Source organism: Chlamydotis macqueenii, chromosome 36 (assembly GCF_036417535.1).
Source record: "Chlamydotis macqueenii isolate bChlMac1 chromosome 36, bChlMac1.mat, whole genome shotgun sequence".
Lineage (NCBI taxonomy): Eukaryota > Metazoa > Chordata > Aves > Otidiformes > Otididae > Chlamydotis > Chlamydotis macqueenii.
In genome coordinates this window covers 186,131-208,303 of record NC_141591.1, presented here as the reverse complement: position 1 = coordinate 208,303, position 22,173 = coordinate 186,131, and the positions used below count along the sequence as shown (strand labels likewise).

Genomic DNA, 22,173 nt, shown 5'->3' with positions numbered 1-22,173 from the left:
TAAGCTCCTGCCTTCATCCTAAATCAGATCTGGAAGCCCTTCACCACAGCAATGTCGTATCAGCACACAGCAAGAACCAGCAGCTACTGAAAATCTGGGACCCCCTCCCAAAACAGGGCAGCGTCCCACCAGCCACAGTCCCGTCCCACAGCACCTGAGCAAGGCAGGGATGCTCCTCCTCCAGTGGGGCTGGCAGGGACCCAAATCCCCTGGGACTGAGGTTAAATAGAGCCCCTGGGCCACGGGGAGGGCAGGGTTGCTCAGGGCAATCAAAGCTCATTGGCAGCATCTCCGTTCTCTGCAGGCAGCGGTAATGGTTTTGCAGAGAAGGTGGGGGGAAAAAAAAAAAAAAAAAAAGGAAAAATGACCCTCCCGCGTCCCTGGGTGGGCTCGAACCACCAACCTTTCGGTTAACAGCCGAACGCGCTAACCGATTGCGCCACAGAGACCTGTCAAAATGCCTCAAAATGGAGAAAAATGACGCTAATGTCAAGTTTCTTTTTTTTTTTTTTCCCCTCCCCAAACAAACAGGCATTACCTGCTTTTAGCACCCTGCCAGCCGTGACGAAATAATAGAGAAGGAAGGAAAAATGAGCCCGGGGCTCCTCCTGGCCAAAGGGATGGGGCTGGGGGACGCGTGTCCTGGACGCGAAAGCCTGCGGGTTTTGCTTCGGAACCAGTCCTCGGTGTGAGCGGTAACGGTGGGAACAAGGCCAATAATGAGAATTTTAACACCTAAATTGTCCCATCAGGACCTCCGGCATCTTTTTTAGCCCAGACATTTGACATTTTCACGTTAGCAATACCAGTATCCCAACGTTTGCGTGATCGTTCGTAGAAGGAAGGATGGGAGAAGAGCTGAAGAGACACTCGGGTGGAAAAAGGACATACTGGTTTATCCAACCTGCTCTACACAAATACTTCGCACGAGGCTCTTGGAGACATGCCATCAGGGTCCCGTCCTTGCTGACGATGGGCTCGGGGTCGCAAATCAGGTATGACCTTGAAAGAAACCCAAGCAGCTTGTGGTGCCGAAGTGGTTTGCTAACGGCGGTGTTTGGGTTTGTCGTCATGAGCGGCGGGGCTGGGGACGATTTCAGCAGCGCGTCGTGGGAGCTGCGATAATAGAAAAGTGTACAAATCTTCTCCAAACGGGGGGCGCAACCAGGATTTGAACCCTGGACCTCACACACCCAAAATGAGACTCCTACCTCTAGACCAACAAGTCAGGCAAAAATTGGATTTGTCTTCCTCACCTTCATCCACTGGCCGGGTCCCCGCAGCACCACACATCATCCTGCAGCACCTGCCTGCAATGGGGACTTTGGGAATCTCCTGTGCTCCACAGAGAGGGGGGAAAAATCGCACTTCTGCTTTTTAGGCCAATTTTTCCACCTCCACAAACGACATCTCCAACTTTTCCCAAATTATGGGGAAAAAGCCAACCCCAGCCGCCCCCACTGAGGCTCCAGTGAGATTTGAACTCACGACCCCTGGTTTACAAGACCAGTGCTCTAACCCCTGAGCTATGGAGCCGTGACAAAAGTCCACTTTTTTCCCTTTTCGCCCCAAAAGCCCAGCGCCAACAGTGTTTGAAGGTGATGGACACAAGTGTTGGACCCGCCAGTGAAGATCGAAAGCTGGATTTATTTTCTTGCCAAGTGGCCATCGGGAGACCGGTGATCCCACTGCTCCGGCCGCCGTGAAGCTGAGAGGTGCGGGGGCAAACAGCTCCTCTCGGCCCCGAAGAGCCCCGGGGTCGGTCCCCGATTTCGCTGTGGGAGGGTTTGGGGTGGGATGGGGATGGAGGTGGGGCTGGGGATGGGATGGAGATTGGGATAAGAATGGGGACGGGATGGGGATGAGGATGGAGATTGGGATAAGAATGGGGATGAGATGGGAATGGGGATGAGAATGGGATGGGAATGGACGTAAGAATGGGGATGGGAATGGGATAGAGATTGGGATAAGAATGGGGATGGGGATGGGATGGAAATTAGGATAAGAATGAGGATGGGATGGGATGGGAATGGGGATGAGGATGGGAATGGGATGGAAATGGAGATAAAAATGGGGATGGGATGGGAATGGGATGAAGATTGGTATGAGAATGGTGAGAGAGAGGGGAACTGGGATAAGAATGGGGACAGAGAGGGAATGAGGATGGGGATGAGGATGGGAATGGGGCAGAGGTGGGAATGGGGACAGAGATGGGAATGGGGCAGAGAGGGAAGGAGGATGGGAATGAGGGTGGGAACTGGGCAGAGATGGAAGGAGGATGGGGATGAGGGTGGGAACGAGGCGGAGAGGGAATGAGGATGGGAACGAGACAGAGAGGGAATGAGGATGGGGATGAGGGTGGGAACGGGGCAGAGAGGGAATGACGATGGGGATGAGGGTGGGAACGGGGCAGAGGTGGGAATGAGGGTGGGGATGAGGGTGGGGATGAGGGTGGGAAAGGGGCAGAGAGGGAATGAGGATGGGGATGAGGGTGGGAACGGGGCAGAGGTGGGAATGAGGGTGGGGATGAGGGTGGGGATGAGGGTGGGAAAGGGGCAGAGAGGGAATGAGGATGGGGATGAGGGTGGGAACGGGGCAGAGGTGGGAATGAGGATGGGGATGAGGGTGGGGATGAGGGTGGGAACGGAGCAGAGGTGGGAATGGGGACAGAGACGGGAATGAGGGTGGGGATGAGGTGGGGAAAGGGGCAGAGAGGGAATGAGGATGGGGATGAGGGTGGGGATGAGGGTGGGAATGGGGACAGAGGTGGGAATGGGGACAGAGACGGGAATGAGGGTGGGGATGAGGCTGAGGAGGCAGACGGACAGCTGAGCAAGACGCGACAGCCGCAACCACCAGGGTAGCGTGGCCGAGCGGTCTAAGGCGCTGGATTAAGGCTCCAGTCTCTTCGGGGGCGTGGGTTCGAATCCCACCGCTGCCAGCAGTATCTTTTCCCCTCCCTTTTTCTCTCCATCTTCCCCTTTTCACTCCAGTATTTCCTTTTTCCTCCTCCCCAGGCAAACTGGGAGTATTTAAAAGTCCAGGCATTCACTAGCCACCTGCTTCCCCCCCACCTATTCCTCCTCTTTCAGCCCCAACATCTTTGCCAAAAAAAAAAAAAAAGGCTGTAGAGTTTTGATGTTTTGTGTATTTTTCTTTTTTTTTTTTCCCACGGGCTGAATCTTTTCTTACTCATCAGGAAGAGGACGAAGGTTAGGGCGGGGTGGGGGGAAAAATAAAAGAAGGTGTTTCTGCCTGGTTTCGAACCAGGGACCTTTCGCGTGTTAGGCGAACGTGATAACCACTACACTACAGAAACCCACCGATGGTAGGGGTCTCGCTATAACGCTCTCCACACAAAACACCCGGCCGAGGGGATTGAGGGGTATTTTTTACTTTTTTTTTTTCCCCACGTGTTTCCCCCAGTCAGCTGTTTTGGAAGGGAAAAATTTGCTTGTGCAAGCGCCCTAAAACGAGGCCCATCCCACCACACCCAGCGTGGGGGAAAAAAAAAAAATAATTATTTTTGCTGCTCAAGATGAGAAATCAGCGGCTGGCTGGGCCCAGCTGGGGAACTCCCTGCTGCGGGGGGGTTCAAAGTGCAGAGAGAAGGGTTGCTAATGGGATTTTTTCTTTTTTTGCATTATTTCTGAACATAATTGTATTATTTCTGCGCAGTTTCCACCTTCCTGCGAGGCTGCCGGTGGTGAGGGCGTGCACACGGACATACACAGGCGCTGGACTGCCCTTATTTTGTCTCTGCTTTTGCTTGAGTAGCTTAATATTCTTTATTATTCCTTACAGATTGCTTGGGAAATCATTAACGGTATATTCCTTGTGGGAAAAAGAGGGAGTTGTAAGGCAACTTGCAGCACCTCTTGCTCATCCTTCCTTGGCAAAGCTGTTAAAACGAGCCAGATTTTTAGTATGTTTCTCTGGGGGAGGGGGAAAAGAAAAAATAAAATGAAATAAAATAAAATGAAATAAAATAAAATAAAATAAAATAAAATAAAATAAAAAAGACTTCTTTCTTATTTCTCTCTCTTACACACCTCTTGCTCCGACCTTGATTCACCCCAGCTCCTGAACAATTTTTATTTCTAGAGTTACACGCAGCAGGAGCTGCTTATTCACGGTTGCTATTAATAATAATTTTTTTTAAAATTTTTTTTTTTTTTTGCGGAGACCGAGCCAAGCTCTGGCACAGCGGGAAGCAGCAAATTTACGCTGATTTGGGGCAAGGGCTGCGCGCGTCTTTTCTTTGTGTGGTTTGGGAGCACAACGACTTACAAGTAACGGGGAAACTCAGACACACGCCCTTTCTCTCACGCAATGGCGAAAAGGTGCTCAAACCTGTTTAGTTTTTAATTTTTTTTTTTTCTTCTCTCCCCGCCGTGGGTTTTGTCCAAGAGCGCTGCAGCTGGAACGGGGCTGCAAAAAGCTGCGGAAGGAAGGAAGGGGAGAGTAATTAATTAAAGTACGGGGAAAAAAAATTATAAAAATATTATTATTTTAAAAATTTTTAAAAAAAAACAACCGCCACAAACAAGGAACATAGAGAAAAGGAGGACGGGAAAAAAAGAGCTGGGCTCGTCCGGGATTTGAACCCGGGACCTCTCGCACCCAAAGCGAGAATCATACCCCTAGACCAACGAGCCGCCTGCCGCAACCTTCCTCGGAGCGGTTGTTGGTGCTTGGAGCGGGTCCGTCCCGGTCCGGTCCCCGCCACCCCCGGCCACTCACCCTCGGCTCCACCCGGTGCCAGCGCGGAGGAAAGCGGTCATGCTTTTGGGGAGAAAAAACACAAAAAAATTACTGCTGAAGGCCCCAGCGAGATTTGAACTCGCGACCCCTGGTTTACAAGACCAGTGCTCTAACCCCTGAGCTATGGAGCCGGCGTGCAAAAACCTCTTTTCGCGGTGGTGTCCACGGAACTCAAATACTGGAAAAATCCCCCCAAATGTCTGTCACCCCCCAAATCCCGCCCGGGGCACCAGCCTGGACCGGCTGCGCCGAACACGAGCAGCAGCAGCGAGGAGCACGGCACAGTCCGAAACCGCCAGCGCATCGTACGCCGTGCACCCCGCCACGCCAAAAATCGGGGTTCAGCCCCAAGGCCGGGCCCCTGCGAGAGTTGGGGCTCAGCCCTTGGCATCTCCAACACCTTTTTTTTTTTTTTTTTTTGTCTTGCAAGAATTTTGGCCAAATTACAGGCACGACCCACATTGCTGCCGGAACAACCCAAGCGGCAATGCCCGTTTCTCCCCTCTGAAGTCATCTAAAGGTGAAGGTTGGCTTGGTCTTTATTTTCAGCCCTAATTTGACGAATCCGTAAATATTGGGATTGTGCTTAACAAACAGATGTGGAAAAAAACCCCCTCACCCCAATATATTTCTACTTCCACTTAAATTCTTTCTTTAGATTTAAATTCTGAGCAAGACAATCCTTCAAACCACAACTCTGATGTTTTCCAGCCCTGTTAGCAGTCGGGAAAAACAAACAGGAGAAGATGAGCTCAGGTAGCACCTTCACGTTTTATTGCCGGCACACAGGCTGGGAGCGATCTGGGAGGTTCCGGTTCTGCTCGGGCGACGATTTTTGCGTCCTGTGGTTTGCAGAAGCAGTGTTTCGAACATACGGACAGGACAAACACCAAGTCGCGACATTAGAAATACCGTGTCCCCTGATAATAACGTCCTTATTCTAGGGATTTTTATTTATTTATACAATTTCTACAGTGGCGTGGCTTCAGCGATGGATGGAGCTTAGAAAATTCAAGCGTTTTGCTCACCTGTTCATGGCTTGACCTTTATAAGGGTTGCTGCAGCTTTAAGTAATGTGGAATTAAACCAAACTCATTAAAAAAAAAAAAAAAATTAGACTCTCCGGGTTGTACACAACCCATCAGCTGAAAATGGAGGTGTTCATGTGTTCTGGTTTTGTTAGTGAGGGGGGGCCTAAGGTGGTAGCTTCTGTAGGAAACTGCTAGAAGTCGCTCCCCTTTGTTCAGTGGACTTGGCCGGGCCTAGGGCGGATCCGCTGCTGGCCAAGGCCGAGCCGATTGGTAGCAGAACGTTCTGTGATAACACCTCTGTGATAATGTATTTAAGTAGGGGAAAACAGAAAAAAAACGGAGAGAAGATGTGAAGCAGCTGAGCGGGGGGCAGAGAGGGGGAAGCGCGAGCCTCGTGGGCCTTGCAGGCCTCACCCTCTGGCCTCCCGCCAGGCAGCCGACTGGGCCCAACTCGGCCCGGCCTGGCTGCAAGAAGTGGAGAGGAGATGAGAAGTGAATAAAATGTAAAAAGGATCCTGAGAGGCGTCTGCCAGCCTGTTGTGAGGAACGGCTGCGGACGCCAAGGTCAGTTCAGAAGGAGGGGGAGGAGTAATGCGGCTCCTGGCCAAGATTCCTCTGCAACTCGTGGTGAAGACCATGGTGGAGCGGGTTGTCCCCCTGCAGCCCATGGAGGTCCACGGAGGGGCGGAGATCCACCTGCAGCCCATGGAGGACCCCACGCCAGAGCAGGTGGAGGCCTGAAGGCAGCTGTGGCCCATGGAGGGCCCGCTGGGACAGCTGTTCTAGAGGGACTGCACCCCGTGGAAGAGATGACCCACGCCGGAGCAGTTTCACGGAGGACTGTGGCCCGTGGGAGGGACCCCACGCTGGAGCAGAGGAGGAATGTGAGGAGTTCTTCCCCCGACGATGATACAGCGGCGTAAAACAACGCGTGATGAACTGACCGCGACCCCCATTCCCTTCCCCCCCCCCGAGCCGCTCGGGAGGGGAGGTAGTATAGATAACGTTAAGCCCGGGAAGAGGGAGGGGTGAAGGGAGGTTATCTTGTTCCCTGTCTCATTCTCCTGCTGTTTGTAGTAATAAATGAATAGTTTTCCCCAAGTCGAGTCTGTTTTGCCCGTGACGGCAACTTTAAGTATTTCTCCCCGTCCTTATCTCAAACCTTGAGTCGTTTTTCCTTATATCATCTCCCCCTGTTCTCTCGGAGGGTGGGGGGAGCGAGAGAGAGACTGCGTAGTCTGGTCCCGATCGGGGCTGAACTACGACATCATGCTTAAACCAGTCCCCCCCAGTTGGTTTAGCATCTTTTCTAGAAAAGGTTAAAAAGCCAACCAACAACGCCCCAAACCCAGAAACCCTATTTTTTTTATCACTTCAGACAATAATACACTTTTTTTTAAAGGCGGCTTTGTTTTGGCAAAAGCAATGGTGAACAAATCATGTTGAACATTTGCCGTCTTGGCAAAAAGCAAGGATTTCCAGAAGAAAAAAAAAAAAAAAGAGAAAACAGAAGGTGAAGGTAAACGGGTGATTTTTTCTGAGACTGAGCTGTAAAGAGGAAATACAAGGTTCAGCACCCAACGTCTGCGTTGCTGCGGGCGAAGCAGGATAACCTTGAGGAATTATTTTGAAAATTACATCTTCTACACAGAGGGGACCTCAGGACGGGGTCTCCTCCCAGAGGAGCCACGGGCGGAACCGAAGCACGGAGCGCTTGCACAAGCTGATGGAGAGGGCGACCAAAAGCCCACAACATCTCTTCAACCCCAGCCTTGGTGCCAGGACAGGGCAGATCTTGGTGGCCGTGTGGTTTAGACCACCTGAGACAGCTGACCACCATCTCAACATCGCAAAAACAGCTTTTGGAGTACAATTATTATTCCGTACTTTAGGAGCACTAGCTGGAATCAGTAACCAGGCACCCACCCTTCCTTGAGGACCTTTCCTCCCCGCAGGAAAAAGAGGGAAAAAGCCAGAAGCTCCTGCTGAGACCCTTACAACTGCTCACACAGCCCAGCACAAGGGCGTGAGCACCCTCGCTGAGCATCCCGACTCCTTGAAACCCAGTCACTCCCCAGGAGCGGTTAATAAGCCTCATTACCTCCTGCTGAATCTCGTAGGAGTGAAGGCGCCTGGGCAGGATTTCCATTTTTGTCACAGGGGTGGTGACTGCAGTTCGTCGGGAGAAACAACGTGAGAAAATAATGGAAAATCCCCATTAAATTCACTTCAGGAGGAGCAAAAATTTCTAATTTAGTTTGACTCCATCAAGTAGAAAGGAGCTTTGCCTATTCTGGCTTTGGATGGATGTCCAAAGCTTTTTTGTCACTCCCTTCACCTTTCCCACAGGACGTTTACCCACTAAACATGTCACTTCTAGGTCATTGATACTTCTGAAGAGGTGGAGGGTCCACCCTAAAACTTCCCACTGGCTCCAATACTGATCCTTAGACCCACTCAAGGAAAGGAAAATACCCGCCCGTTATCAGACTTGGAGTCACAAACAGACCACCAGTGGTTTCCTTCTCTCTGAAGAGGCGAGTTGGTTTGGAGGCGGGTTTAAGGTGGTGACCGTGACCTTCTGGGGGCTGCTGATGATGTCAATAGCTGTTCTCTACTTTAAGCTGATCTGAAGACCTTCCTTGCGATATTTTTCCCTGACTACCCATTAAGCTGTCTGCCTGCCTACACACCAACGAACCAGGCTGCACGCTTGGTTTGAAAGTCTCTTGCGTTCATCACTGATGTCCACGCCCCATCCAGTGAAGACCATGGAGACAGGTCCTCAGCGAAGCCCACGAGAAGTCTCAGGGGCAGAGTTTGATGTAGGTAACGGTGGAACAGACCGAAAAGAGAGGGAACACCTTCTCCTGGAAGGCAACGTTGAAGGTGAAGATGTGCTGCATGTTGTCAGCGTTGTAGAAGGAGACTTCTTCCCCTTCGTAATCCAGGTACACCCTGACTTTGTTGAGTTTCTGGCTGAGGCACAGCGGGGTGCGTTGTGGCGAGGTGACCGCCCAGTAGCGACCTCCGTTTTGCTGCACCGCCCAGATCCCTTCTTCGGGGGAAAACTGCGTCAGACCTTTCCTCCTGACGGACTCCTTGGCCACCCCGAAGGCCCAACCATCTGAGGCCCCCACCTCCACTTCCCAGTAATGCCTTCCCGACTTGAAGCCTGTGGTAGCCAGCACCCGTGAGTTCGTGTCGAATCTCTTGGGGTTGTCGGGCAGCTCCTGTTTCCTACAGCCCATCCTCACGCTCTTGAGGTCTGCAGAGAGGATGAGGAGGTGGTTTGCTGAATCGGGGTCCAGGGTCAGGTCCTCTGTTGATGACAGCAGTGACAGCGATAGTAACTCAATAAGAACTTTAACGATTAAAAGCCAAAGGTGGGGGTGATTTTATCAGTTGCTGAACCACATCTCAACCTCAATAACCACATCCCAAACTCAGTAACTGCTCCTCTTCAGCTCCCTGGACAGCCTGTGGTGAAGGAAAGCCAAATTCAGACATAGGCTTGGCTTTGAGGGTCTTGAGATGCCTCCTTTTGCCATTGACTCTGCAGGAAGCCTGAAGGCTTGGGACTAATTTTGAGAGGAGTAATTTTAGATGTTAACAAATACGCTCCTTCTCTCTACCAGCAAACAGGGGTAAGCTACGGGTGTGAGAAACTTGGAGGTGGGTGAGGAAGACCTGGGATGAGCATCTGCCTCACCCCTTCACATCCTCACTAGGGGTTAAGCCCCACGAGGTAAAGGTGAAGAACAACACGGCAAAACAAATCATGGTAGATGAGGACCGAGATCTGGTTCAGGATGTCCTAGAGGGACACCTACAACTACGTTGTGGTCTTTGTCTCTTTGATCAGCTCACGATCCTTCAGCAACGCCACCAGCTAGCACCCCTCAAACACTGACTGGCGGTGGAAATCACCTGGCCTCCCACATTGACACCCCAGTTCCCTTCATGGGAGGGCAACACTTGTGCTGCTGCCGCTAAGAAACAGCATAACAACAACAAAGAAGCAAGGAACACAATAAAACCACACGCAAACAATTAGCAATTATATACAGTAAGTGTGGACCTCAGGTCAAGGCTTTTTTTCCCCAAATAAATTAATTTTTGTTTCCAGCTCATCTACTGTACACCACGCAAGACAGGGCACGCACACCCCTCAGATCATAAATTGTTGCATATCTGTCCCCAGACTACCCCATGATGACAAGTCCTCATAGAAAGCCGTGACCTAAGGGCATCTTTCTTTATCACACATGGGCAGCCCAAAAGAAACATGCATGTAGATGGAGTTGGACACCAACACCTTCTCCCTTTCCAAAATCCAGCTCAGGAGAAACTGCGAGCGTGTTAGTGACCTCAAATTGTGGTTGTAGTCAGCAAAGTCACCATGAACAAAGGAGACACTTCAGCGGAATCTGAGATTGGGACCTTAGGAGCTGACACGCGTTGGTTGCTGCACAAGAGTTTGTTTAAGTAAAGGCCTTGATGCTCTTTCAAAACACATCGATTTGGGGCTGAAAATTGCATATGAAACCCAAACAGACCCCTGATGGGATTGAAAGCTTCACGGCATTTCATAGGGGCGGGAAAAGTGATAGCAACCACAGGAAAGGGTGGGACCTTCTTTCCTTTAAAGCTCAAGCACCAGGTTCCTTCTCAAAACTGGGACACTGGCCTTAAAACAACACCTCCTGCATTTTGTGCTGTTCTATCCAAGGCCAAGGGATGGGTCCCTTCAAAGCGTTCAAGAGCCAAAGTTGGGGGAAACGGCCTGCACGAGTAATAAATTTCCTTGATCTCAATCTTTGCTTTAAAAGGTGTTTTCCTTCCTTCCTCTTGTGTCTGAAGCTGTTGGAGTCATTAGGATTTGAGTTTGAAATTCAAACACACATCTGCAGGGGCTGTGCAGGATGATTTAGCTTGATTTAGAAAAAAAAAATAAAAAGTAATATGACTCCAGGAGCTCAGGCATCATATAAAAAAAAAAAAAAAAGTAAGAGCATTCAAAGCTCTTGGAAAAGGTGAACTAAGGCAGCCAGAGTGGGATTCAGCGACCGCGATGAGGTTTTGGCTGCTTCTTTCTTTGCTCCTTGATCCCCCAGCTCTCTGCAGCGTGAGCTGTTGGCCCACTCTGCTTTCCGAGGGTTTGCTGGTACGACGCACCGCCGTGGACATGTTACACTTCCGCACACACATGCACACCGCCATGGCCATGCATTGAGGGTCGTTCGGCCGGTTCGCTTTTCAAGCGTTGGCCGTCAGCCTTCCTCCTCTTGCTTTGGCAACTCCTTGGTGTTCTGCAGAGGTGCATGGGACAGGTTTGCAAGCAGGGTCTGGACCCTCCGAGCTGGATGGTTCTTGGAAAGGGTCCAACCCATGGCTTGTCCTCCTCTGCCTTCACCAAGGGTTTTTGCAAGCCTCGTGCTGAAGACCGCCAACTTAAAAGCAAGAATAAGCCTTATTTTCAAAAGGAGGGCTTTTAACTCTGGCTACTCCAGGCATGGTTATTGCGACCTTCTCACCAAGGGACCTGGAGGATGGGGTCAGATTTTTAAAAGTGTTTGCCCTGCACCCACCACGGTGTAAAGTCAGAGGAATCAGGCTGGTGAGAGAAGCACCGCAGAGCCCATCGTTGTGCTTTCCCAGCTCGCTGGTGCTCCCCTGTCTTACCGCTGCCGGTGAAGCAAAGAGGCTCCTCCAGCACTGAAAGAGTCAACTTGGGCCAACCCACCTGGTTTGGCCGGTTGCGAATTTATGACCTCTCAGGTGAACTTGCTCCTTTGCCAACTCCAGAGAGGTGGCAGGCAAGTTGTCTCCATCGCGGCACGATCTGAAAGCAACCGCCTTGCCCACAGCCATGATTTCAACGGCTTTCACGGAACTGAAGTCATCTGACTTTGCACTGCAGCAGATTACGGAGCGCTCACGCTGTCCACCCCAAACCCAGGTGGAAACAGGAACCCAACCATGGGCCACAGAGCCAACCTGGCAGACTTAAGGTAAGTTGTCGTTCGAAAGGATATGAATCCATTTGGGGGGGTCAAATATCTGTTCTTTCTGCTCTGCGCTGTAGTTTTGTTAAGTGTAAACAGGCAGAAAGGACCTAGCTTAGCTGGCAGATCCCCGGTGTCAGCTAGAAAAAAATCATCTTTTGACTCTCGAACTGAGGAGGCTGGATCTGGAAACCATCGAGAGAGAAGAAATTAAGAAAAAAAAAGAAATCTAGAGTGCCTTTTTTTTTTTTTTTGTCCTGCTTTTCCTCCTTTCTTTGGCTTTGCAAAATACAACCACAATTTAAAGTCTGCTGCGGGGTGCTAGGCGTTAAATATTTTCCTTTTTACCTTTTTCACCTCTTCCCAGCTCATCCTGCAGGTTTTCTGAAAAGAAGAAGACAGGCAAGTGAACAGAAAACCACACAATCTCCTTCACGAAGACCTTTACACCTGCACGGTGTTGCCAACGTGCCGTCTTTGACAACAGGGGACTCGACAGGCAGCAAAAGTTGAGGACGGAGCAACGCCAGCTCCCCACCAGCTTGTGAAATGAGGCCAAGCAAAGAGGGAAATTCCTGCTAAATATATATTTTTTTTTTTAAAAAAAAGCTTCTGGACATCAAGAGAATGAAAGATTTAAGCCTTACTTATCGTGCTCAGCCATATTTCGTTCTCCTCGTTGTACTATGAGTTTCAAACTCTTCGTACAATACTTTAAGCCTTTATTGCCCGAGAGCATCGTTTGGGTTTAGGGATTTTCTCTTCCAGGCCTGCTCGCTGGTGCTCGCTTCCTTTCCAAATCCCTCAGCACCATCTCGTGGCTTTGCTGCATTACTGCGAGGGATTAGATTTTTAAATGCGGAACTTGGGATAGCCTCAAACTGTTCGAGATGTGAGGAATTACAGGCTTTATTGCCCTAAAATCGATGAGCCAAATTCAAATTTTTTCCTTCTTTAAGAAAAATCCTGCATCTCCTTCACTGGCATCCTGGCAGTGTGTTCACGTGCGTCTCCAGAAATCCTTTCCAACACAATTTATTCTCCTGTTTCGGTACTGCTGGCCAGGCATGTGCTGAGGGACCTCGAGACGCCCGCAGCATCCCCAGCACTCCTCATCCCTTTTCCCCGACGCCTGCTAAAGGCCAGATCTATTTTTGAACCCGCCGGTTTCGTTTCCACATACCTCTGAATCTCTTGAGGACTTTCTCAAGGACCACGGTCTTGAGGGAGAAATTGCAGACGTGCATTTTCATATCCGTGCTTACCGGCACAGGCTTCTGGCACTTCACATCATCACTCCTGCAAAGTAAAAATTTTAAAAAATAATAAAATAATTAATAATAATAATAATAAAATAATTATCATTCCCCACCCTTCCTTTTTAATTTGCAGCTGGCACTGTGCGATGCTCCTACGCCATCCCGCCGGCAGTCTGCCCAAGTGCTCAACATCACATTGGATCACACATGGATTTCAACCTTCCTGGGCTGAGGGCACCAGGATTTACAGGTCAACTTTGATGACTCCCTTGGCGGGTTGTTGGACAGGGTGCCTGTGCTGGGTTACCACCACTCCGCAGCTTAAATTTAGTTTTTGGAGCTGAAGTGATCCCTAAGCCTTCGCCCTGGGTGAATTGTGTATCAGGCAAACAAGACGACTTGGGGTTTCTGGTCTCACTTGACCTTTGAAGAAACCACCGGGTAGGAAAAGATTTTGTGGTAACGCTAAGTTTTCCAAGAAGCTGGAAGAGACCCAGGGCTTGCACGGGGTAGGAGGCAAGCTCCGTCTACCCCAGGGCCTCCCTCTGGCATCTGGACTGCAAACCCTGACCTTTGAACAGTGCTGGTGGGGGAAAAAGAAAAAGCATGAAAGAAGGGGAGAAGGAAGGCTCCATACCTGCTTATGATGTTCATTACATCCTAGAAAGGAAAAAGACAGACCGAGTGAAATCGTTGTGCAACGTGTGCTACGTCTGCCCCGGCCGAGACAGCACCAGAGCAATTCCTCTTCATCAAACCCAACCAGGATGTCCATCCCTTACGGCTACAACAGGGAGGCATGGATCCATGCCTCAAATGCTTGCTTTCAGCTTCAGAAGGCCACAGTCCCACCAAATCCCACCCAAGCTTCCACAGCAACTAAAGACCCCGCTGCTTCTTGGGGGGAGCCAAGCCTCCCAAATGCTCCTGTGCACACTACTCCAGGTTTGTGCCCATGGAGTCATGATGTGGTTTAGGTTGGAAGGTGTCTTTGGAGGTGTCTCCACTGCTCAAAGCACACCAGCTTGCCCAAGGCCTTGCCCAAGTGAGTTGGGAGTATCTTCTAGGGTGTTGACTATAGAAATTCCCTGTTTCTCCTTCCGTTATTTGACAGCTGCTGTTGTGAACCCAGTTGTAGGCATCCAGCAGCCTTTGAGATGCTCTAAGGGTGTCTCTGCTGGTCTCCCACTTCGGAGAAGGTCCTATCAACCTGTCCCATGTGAAGTTTCGAGATTCAGAAAGACGACTGTACCTGCCTGACTAAGAGCCAAAGGGACATCATGTGCTGTAACCTGTCCACCTAGAAATCTGTGTCTCCGTGATATCTGGACTCTGATGGTCTAATCATCATGTAAGGTTCCTCCAAGGGGTGACTGACCCCAATGGTGGAAATACTTTACTCTCAGGAAGGGTGAATTATGGAGGTAAGTTATGGGCTAAAACACCTGCAATGACTAGCTGCAACATGACAAAAATTCACCAAGATGAAACCCATGCTGAGTCCTGTCTGTGCCACTGTTTGCCCTTCCTGATGCCTTTAAAATTATGCAAATAAGGGCACGAACCGTGGCAAGTACGTTGGATGAGATTTGAAGGCGACGCAAAGCCGTACCCACCTCCCAGGGAATGGAAAAGGACTCGGGAGCTAGCTAAGGATTTCCAACGTGGCCTTTTTTTTTAAAAAAAAACACAAAACAGTCAGCTATTGTTACAGGATCATTTTTGGTGAGGGCTGAGCAAAGACCACGTGAAGCAAGTTTTCACCCACAGCCAAGTGCCGAACCATCTGCAAATATTTACAGGGCTTCCAACGCTTTCCCGGGAGGGAATTTTAACTCTGCAGATCTGCTTGCACCAGAAGCTCAGCCTACTTCGGTTGAAGACATCATCAATTAAAAGGTCACACTTCCTTGGCCGTTCAATGGGGGAGAGGATTTTTGGGATGGGCAGCTCGGGTTTGTTTTTCAAGCCCCGAGCAAAGGAGAGCTTGGGCAACAGGGAGGGCTGGATGGGCTCCAGCTTCTTTCTTTGCCATGCAATCAATACCTGGACCCCATCTGCTCTCTCCCTCATACTTTCCAGCTTGGTTAATAGCTCGTTTTGACTTGAAAACCTGACTATTTTCAGGTCCCGGCCAACCTTCTGCAGCCAGGACTCTGCTGTGAAAATTGGCAAGGGGCCTTGTCCCGCTGAGCCCAGCCTCTCTATGCCATTCCACCCCAAGCCCTCGCCAACGCCTTTAAGCTGGAGGAGTGGACGTCTGCGACTTGGTGGGCCGCAAACCTTCAGCGTTGCAAACCCATCAAGACCTGGATTTGCAAAAGGAGTCACTTGGTTGAAGGACCTGGCCAGTGCTGCTGTGGTGGCTCTTTGTGCAAGGTCTATCTCAGCTTTGAACGCCTTGAAAAAGGAATTTATGGGTGTAGGAAGGTCCAGACAAATTCATGGAAGAAAAATGTATCCAAGGCTACTAAATATGAAGAGCACACCTCTGTTTCAGGATATTCCTGAGCCAGAGAGAGTTGCCATATGTTATTGCTGGTGTAGCAGAGCTCAGGGCACTCAGACACTGCCGTGCACTATCTGCTCATTAAAAATGAGACAGAAAAAAAAAAAAAAAGGACATTTACCCTCCAAACACCTCTACAGGATCCAGAAACACATTAAGAAAAGGATGAAGAAGGCTCAGGACTCAGACCTGAAGCCCCATTTAATCGCAAACCTCTCACCTTGAGGAACTCGAGCATGGGCTGCTGGATTTTCTCCTCCAGCTCAGTGATGAGCTTGTTGAGGAGCGTGATCTCCTTGGACAGGTCGGTGATGTTCTCATTCTGCCTCTTGGCGATGTTCTTCTCCATCTTCTCCAACTGCCCCAGGAGGATGTGCTCCTGGTCGTGCAGGAACTGCCGCAGCCTCTCAAACTCCAGGAGCAGCTTCTGCCTCTCATTCTCGATGGTTTTCTGGCAACAAAACACAACAAAAGGTTTTAAGCTGGTGCAACGATTTTGGGGTGGAGAGGGGCCACCTGGTGAATTTGGAGTGTCTGCCAGTGTCGTTGCTGTTGCTTGGTGGCTTGTTGGTGAGCCTGGGTGCCTTCAGTCGGTGAGGTGAGAAGATACTATGTGTGGCGTGCCTGCACAAAGACCTTGAGAAGGGGTGGGGATGGGAGAGCAAAGGTCGTGGGCAGTTACTCCACAAACAGCCGTTATCGTCGTTGCAGCTGCATCCCCACACGCTTTTCTCCAGGGAAGAGAAACCATGTCTGGGTCAGCTGCCTCACCTCCACAGCAGATCTCAGGTGGTTTTTCTCTTCTACCATGGACATGGAGCACTTTTTTTTCTCCCCTGGGGTGGTGGGGAGTTAAGCAGTGCTCAAGGAAGTAGAGGTGAGGAATGATGGCCAAGAGGTTTCTCCAGTCCCTGTCGTCATCTCCTGGTAGCACCACCCAAACTGGGAGAAGAGGTTGGGTAGGAGCACCCACTCAGACGAGCATTTCTCCCTCCCTGGGGGCGTCTGTACTCGCAGACAAACCCCAGTCCCCGCCCTGCCACGATCTCCTGTATCAGCTCTGCCAATATCCCGGTTCCTACTTGGGTTGTCATCACAAGCAGACCAACAAGTCCCCCCTGAGACAAAGCCCAGGGACAAAGGGGAACATTTTGCTCCAGGAAATGCACCCTTTGGCAGTGCAGACAATGTTGAACGTGTTTTAGTTGCTTCGCTCTACACTGCCCTTCAGCACAGGTCCAACAGGTCCACCTGGCCCTCAAAAAATGATTCTTCATGCTTTGCCTTTTGTGTCAGGTGCAAAATCACAGCTCTTGGCAGGCTGAGGCTGTTTCAAGCCCCACCAGCTGGAAAAAAAAAACAACTCCAGCAAATTGTGGCAATAACCCTGCTGCGCGGGGATGGTAGAGCAGAAACACAGGTTGTGGGTGGCCCAACAGCGTTGGTCCCAAGTAGGGTCGACACGAGCCACTCAAAGCCACTTGTCTTAGGGGTAATGGTCTGGGAGGGGGTTATTAGAGGGGGAGATGGGGGCTTTCCTGTGCTGTCTTCTGCTATGCCATGGACAATGGGGTGAGGAAGAGGAGGGAAGGGTGGAGGAAGGTCCTACAGCCAGCCTAGCTCTCAAGGAGGCTCCAGCACCCGTCCCTTCAGTCTGCCAAAACACTAGCTGACGTGATGCCAACCCTGATGGCGAAGGAAGGAGAAAAAAACAGACATTTCCCTTTTTTTTGGGCACGGGCAGAGCAGCATGGAGGAGGAGATGGGGTGGCTTGGCCGGTCCTAACCCCTTCCATGCGTCCCAGCCTGAGCCCTCGCCCCCGCCACGTCACACACACGCACCAAGAGCTCCTGGGTTTTCTTATCGTCGTTCACTTTAAACTCCAGCAGCTCTTGCCTCTCCTTTTTCAGGAAATCCAAACGCCCCTGGATTTTCTCCTAGGAACAAAGAACGGAGATGTTACTGGCTGTTCCTTCTTTCTTTCGTTGCGTTTGATTTCTTTGGCTGCCTTGTTCTGCCTACACGCGGGTTGCTCTCGCAGCCCTGCAAAGACGAGCAGGATTGCGAGGACGACGCGGGGGCACTCTCGCCAGACCGACATGCTGGCTCAGCTCTTCCCACGCTCCATACACAGCCCCCAAGGACTGCCGCGAGCTTGCGTGCGTCCAGCGAGCACAAAGGAGACGGAGGATGCCGGGGATGCTGTTTTCACCGGCTGCTGCTGCCGCCGCCTCCCACGCGTTTGCTCTTGGCATAAGAACTCAGCCCAGCTTTAATCAACACAGATTCATGCTTGGACGCCCGCCCAGACCTAAAATAGTGTTTGCTCACTCAGCTGTTACCCTACCCATAAGGTGCCTGCAGGTATTTTTTGCGGCGCGAGGCTCAAGCCCAGCGCTTGCCTCTCGGCCGCCTGGTGTTTAATCCCGTGCTCTCCGTGATGGGAACGCACGAGACGGTTTTGCGTGTCTGGGGGGGTGTGGGGGGTGGGTTTTCCAGGTCTTTGGAAAGCTAGAAAGCAGCCTCCAGCTCTTTGCAGGGTGGCTGAGCACAAGGCTGAGCGTGGGAAAGGCGGTTGGCCTCTCGAGGACTTCGGTGAGCGCAAACACACGGCGCAACGCGCGCTGCCGGTGGGCAGAAAAGACCTGCAGGGTCTTCCTGAGGGTGGGCAGACAGACGGACAGGTACCTTGTACTCCTCAGATGCCTCGTCGACGGGTACAACAGCGTGCGGCCGGTGCTCCCGGGACCTGTCGCACACCACGCAGATGGTTTTCCGGTCGTCCTTGCAGTAGAGTTTCAGTGCTTCCCTGTGCTTGGCGCAGAGCCCTTCCTCCTCGGCACCCTTGGCCCCACGCAGGGTGAACTGGCTGATGATCTCGGACATGTTCGCCAGCTGCCGGTTGGGCCTGAAGCTCTTCTGTTGGAAGACCTCTCGGCACTGCGGGCAGGGGAAGTCCATCTCCAGGTCCTTCCAACTCTTAACGATGCACGCCCGGCAGAAGTTGTGCCCGCACTCGATCGACACAGGGTCTTTGAAGAACTCCAGGCAGACAGAGCAAGTGGCTTCATCCTGGAGGCTGCCGGGCAGAAACACCGCCGCCATGGCCTCTCTCCTGCGGGCAAGGACTGATTTCACCGGGGCTGGACACGGAACATGAATGCTTGGCATCCAGCCCCGAGGGGGCGTTCCTCTTCCAGGAACGAGCCCGCTGCCCGAGGTCACTTCTGCAGTGTCTGGTTTCTTTAAACTGGTAACGAAGACTTCAGCGTTAGGGGACAACACACAGATGGAAGAAAAAATAAAGCAGGAATACACCCCCCGCCCCTTGCTCCTCCACAAATCCTGGGCTCCCTGTCTTTTTTTTTTTTCCCAAGAGGGACGTGAGAGAAGGGAAATCATTTGGGATACGGCCACCAGATCCGGGTCTCATTGCTTTTTTTTTTGGCTGAGCTGGTGCTGAATGCAAGGTCCAAGTCCCGAGGCTTGCGTTTAACAGCTGGTCTAGGCTCTGGTCCAGGTTACCATCTGAGCTCTCTCTAAAGACCCCTTTCACCCTCGGTGCTTCAGCTGGAGACTCAGATGACCTGGTTGAGCTCCAGGGCTCAACAGGAACCATAAAAAGCAACAGGAGAAAGGGAATACGCAAGGATGTGAAGTCCGTGTCAAGATCTATGGGAGAGTTTCCCAAATCCATAAAGATTAAGCTCTAGGTTGGGGTCCTGCCTCTCAAAAAATACTTTTTGCCTGCTGGGAACATGGTGTGCAGTTTTGGAGGTGTTGCATTAAATGTGAGTGATAATTAATGTATGAGGAGCTTCCCCAGGCAAGGTTTGTCTGTAATGTGGGTGTCTCCACCTGGGCAGCTCACCAAATCTCTGCTTACAGAGAAGAGAGATGGAAGTGACTGACAGTCATCTCGTCACTTGGTGGGGTCGCATTACCATCAAGAGAGAAATATAGGCGCTTCTGGAGAGTGATTCATCTTGCCCCAACGAGGACCTGAAAACAGATCAAGCGATCCCATCCGTAAATACGCTGGTTTCAAAGTCCGCCCAGTTGACCCAAGATATCCAAGGTGAGATGTTTCCCTTGGAGACACCTGGAGCTAGGGGGGGGACAAATCCTGACCCCAGAGGTTGTGCTGGAGGAGGCACGTTAGCGAAACTGCTCTCGGTCTCCTCATGCCAGGGTTTCTGATTTGTGGTAGAGGGTGTGTTCATCCTGTTACCTTTGCATTTTGGGGAAAAAAAAAGCCACTGATGAGGGGCACCTGCTCTCCGTTTGCACCCCTCTTGTAAACTTAGAACTTTTCTGGCGTTTGCATTTCCTAGCGTCTGCTGAACGAGAGCATCAGACTTCAGGCATGTGTCTGCTGCTAATCCAGACTTGCTCGTTTAGGGTCAGTTTAAGGCTTTTTCAGGTCAGTTTAAAAACAATTCTGGGCTTTGGAAAGGAAGCTTGGAATTCTCCTAGCGGGAAAATAAAACCCAAAGAGCGGTTCTTGCTACAGCCCACGCCAGTTTGTGATCGGAAATAACAGAGAGCAGATGACTTGGGAAAATAGCAGAATATATATATTTATGTGTATATATTCACATAGGGACTCACCTATATAGAGGTCCATATACACGTACACACATACCCCCCATCTGTGCAATTCTACCCATAAATATGTAAAATATAGAAATATGTAAAAATAAAATACTTAAAACATAAATATGTAAATATAAAACGTGGCAATATATAAATACGTGCACAGTTCCCGATGGAAAAGCAATTTCTTTCCCTCCCTAGGAAGGGAAATTGCTTTCTCTTCCACCTTTCATTTCTCTTGATAGGTAAATAAACATTTTTTTTCCATGTTATGCGTATATTTTTCATCACGGCTGCAGAAAGGGAGAGGCGGTGGAGAAAAATCCGCACGCTGCCCATAGAGGCATAAATAGCAAAGAAAAAAAAAAAGTGAGGCACCTCGAAAGAAGCAATGGGCAGCCCGGTGGGAAAAGCTGAAGGAGAACATAGGAGGGGGGAGAAAAAAAAAAAAAAAAAAAAGAGACAGACAACCTCTGGACAGACGGACAAGCGCATCCCACCGCCCTCCCCTGTGTCCCCCCGCTGACCCCGCGTACCTCGGAACGGAGGTGTAGGAAATGGTCATCCCGAACCGCTCGACTCTTTGCGTGGGGAGTGCGTTAACGGGGGGGATTCGGGGGGCGAGCCTGCCGGCCGAGGGGTCCCAGCAAGAGGTGGCCCGCGGCCTGCGCTCCACCACGCTCTGACGAAGGAAACCGGCCCGAGCCCTGGATGCCTCTGACATTTTGACGCCGCTCAAGCTCCTGCTCCTTCCTGGCCCTCAGCTACCCCATTTGTCCCCTCTGTCACCCCCCACCCCCCCATCTCACCGTTCCTTCCCCTCCCTCATCGCATCCATCCTGGGCACCCACCGGTCTCCTCCTCCCCAGCCGCTCCGGCTCTGCTCTCCTCCTGGGTGCCAAAGCTCTTTTCCCTGCCTGGAGCCGGAATCACGTTTCCAGCGCCTCCCTCCACCTGTCTCCAAGCTCAGACCTTCTCGCAGCCCTTTAACCCTCTCCAGTGCCCCATCTCTCCTTCCAGAGGAGCAGGGGGGCTCAGGAAGGGGTGAGGCTTTCCGTCCCTCCTCCAAAATCGTCAACAAAGATTCATCCCCCAGCTCGTATTTGGGGCAGCAAGACACAAGGAAGGGCAGAAATGTCTCCTGCAGGACATCTCCCACCTACCATGGGCAGCTTGTTTAGGTAAGGAGAGGTTGGGACATCCAAAACAACAGGAAAAAAAAAATTCAACCCCAATTATATGGTTTCTTGTAGGACCAGCTTCCAGGCAGGACACGTGTGAGCAATCGCTGTCCTGCACGGCTGTCCCCCCCACCTTGCTTACCCCAAAACCGGAGCCAACTACCAGCTGGATGGACAAAGATTTGGGCTCAGGCCCAAGGCTGGAAGGGGCCTCCTCCAAACTTCTTGATCCCCAAACAGGTTGGAAGTTGAACCTGTTTCCGGAAAACAGCCGTATCCAGACGAGGAAGAAGCCCCTATGACCCCAAGCCACAGAGGAATCTCTGCGACCGCCAGTTTATCTGCAAAACGAACTCATTGGGGGGTAAAATTCCAAAGGAGCAGGAAATCAAAAAATACGATTTAGCTAAATAACTTCTTGCTGCACTGAGCTTCCCAGCTACAAACACCTCAGAGAAAATAAATCCTCTTTTTCCTTTTTTTCCTCTCCCTTGTGCTGCAACAAGACAGAAAAAGTCCAAAATACCCATTTTTCTAGACCAGACAGTGACAAAAGCAGAATCTCCACCTCTACGTGATTCCCTCATGGCTTTTTCTCCCGCCATAGATGTTTTGGCCCCGAAGATGTGGATAAGGCTAAAAAAAAAAAGTGAAGCCCATTTATTTTAAGACTGCCTATAATCCAAACTGCAGCTGTCCTGAACAGATCAGGCTCTTCCTTTAGGTTCCACCTGATGTCAACAGCGAGAGTTTGGAACCTCCTGAAGGATCGTTTGTTGTCTACACTGGATGGGTGACTCAACTTCTATTGACAACTAAGGGGA

General features: G+C 50.9%; 1 protein-coding gene and 6 non-coding genes across 12 annotated transcripts; 1 reads left to right on the top strand and 6 right to left on the bottom strand.

Moving 5' to 3' along the window:
• Window positions 1-375: 375 nt before the first annotated feature.
• Window positions 376-449, bottom strand: TRNAN-GUU (transfer RNA asparagine (anticodon GUU)). The gene has a single exon. It is a non-coding gene; the product is annotated as a tRNA-Asn (tRNA).
• A 1,014-nt stretch (window positions 450-1,463) lies between these two features.
• Window positions 1,464-1,536, bottom strand: TRNAT-UGU (transfer RNA threonine (anticodon UGU)). Its single transcript has one exon. It is a non-coding gene; the product is annotated as a tRNA-Thr (tRNA).
• Window positions 1,537-2,859: 1,323 nt separating this feature from the next.
• Window positions 2,860-2,941, top strand: TRNAL-AAG (transfer RNA leucine (anticodon AAG)). Its single transcript has one exon. It is a non-coding gene; the product is annotated as a tRNA-Leu (tRNA).
• Window positions 2,942-3,130: 189 nt separating this feature from the next.
• TRIM7 (tripartite motif containing 7) lies at window positions 3,131-20,902 on the bottom strand. Of its 6 annotated transcripts, none has more exons than XR_015261316.1 (10): window positions 20,705-20,902; window positions 18,261-18,687; window positions 17,414-17,509; window positions 15,792-16,022; window positions 13,700-13,722; window positions 12,987-13,102; window positions 12,152-12,187; window positions 7,897-9,117; window positions 4,642-4,785; window positions 3,131-4,441 (listed from the first exon to the last, which is right to left on the bottom strand). XR_015261316.1 is itself a non-coding variant. In XM_086769351.1 (8 exons), the coding sequence occupies exons 1-8, from the start codon at window positions 20,890-20,892 to the stop codon at window positions 8,603-8,605; spliced, it is 1,767 nt and encodes a 588-aa protein (XP_086625477.1). In that variant the 5' UTR covers window positions 20,893-20,902; the 3' UTR covers window positions 7,073-8,602. The 6 variants fall into 6 exon arrangements, 1 of the variants encoding a protein (XP_086625477.1); XR_015261313.1 differs by lacking the exon at window positions 20,705-20,902 and having other exon boundaries at window positions 3,131-3,901; window positions 4,053-4,441; window positions 18,261-19,854; XR_015261315.1 differs by lacking the exon at window positions 20,705-20,902 and having other exon boundaries at window positions 3,131-3,901; window positions 4,291-4,441; window positions 18,261-19,854.
• On the bottom strand, window positions 3,247-3,319 carry TRNAV-AAC (transfer RNA valine (anticodon AAC)). Its single transcript has one exon. It is a non-coding gene; the product is annotated as a tRNA-Val (tRNA).
• TRNAP-UGG (transfer RNA proline (anticodon UGG)) lies at window positions 4,587-4,658 on the bottom strand. The gene has a single exon. It is a non-coding gene; the product is annotated as a tRNA-Pro (tRNA).
• TRNAT-UGU (transfer RNA threonine (anticodon UGU)) lies at window positions 4,823-4,895 on the bottom strand. The gene has a single exon. It is a non-coding gene; the product is annotated as a tRNA-Thr (tRNA).
• Window positions 20,903-22,173: the final 1,271 nt, after the last annotated feature.

Excerpts from the sequence above, each read along its gene's own strand:
- TRIM7 (XM_086769351.1), bottom strand. The coding sequence starts at position 20,892 with ATGTCAGAGGCATCCAGGGCTCGGGCCGGTTTCCTTCGTCAGAGCGTG. Across the intron at positions 16,023-17,413 it reads AGAAAACCCAGGAGCTCTTG|AAAACCATCGAGAATGAGAG; the intron begins GTGCGTGTGTGT and ends TTTTGTTGCCAG. Across the intron at positions 13,103-13,699 it reads GTAATGAACATCATAAGCAG|GAGTGATGATGTGAAGTGCC; the intron begins GTATGGAGCCTT and ends TTTACTTTGCAG.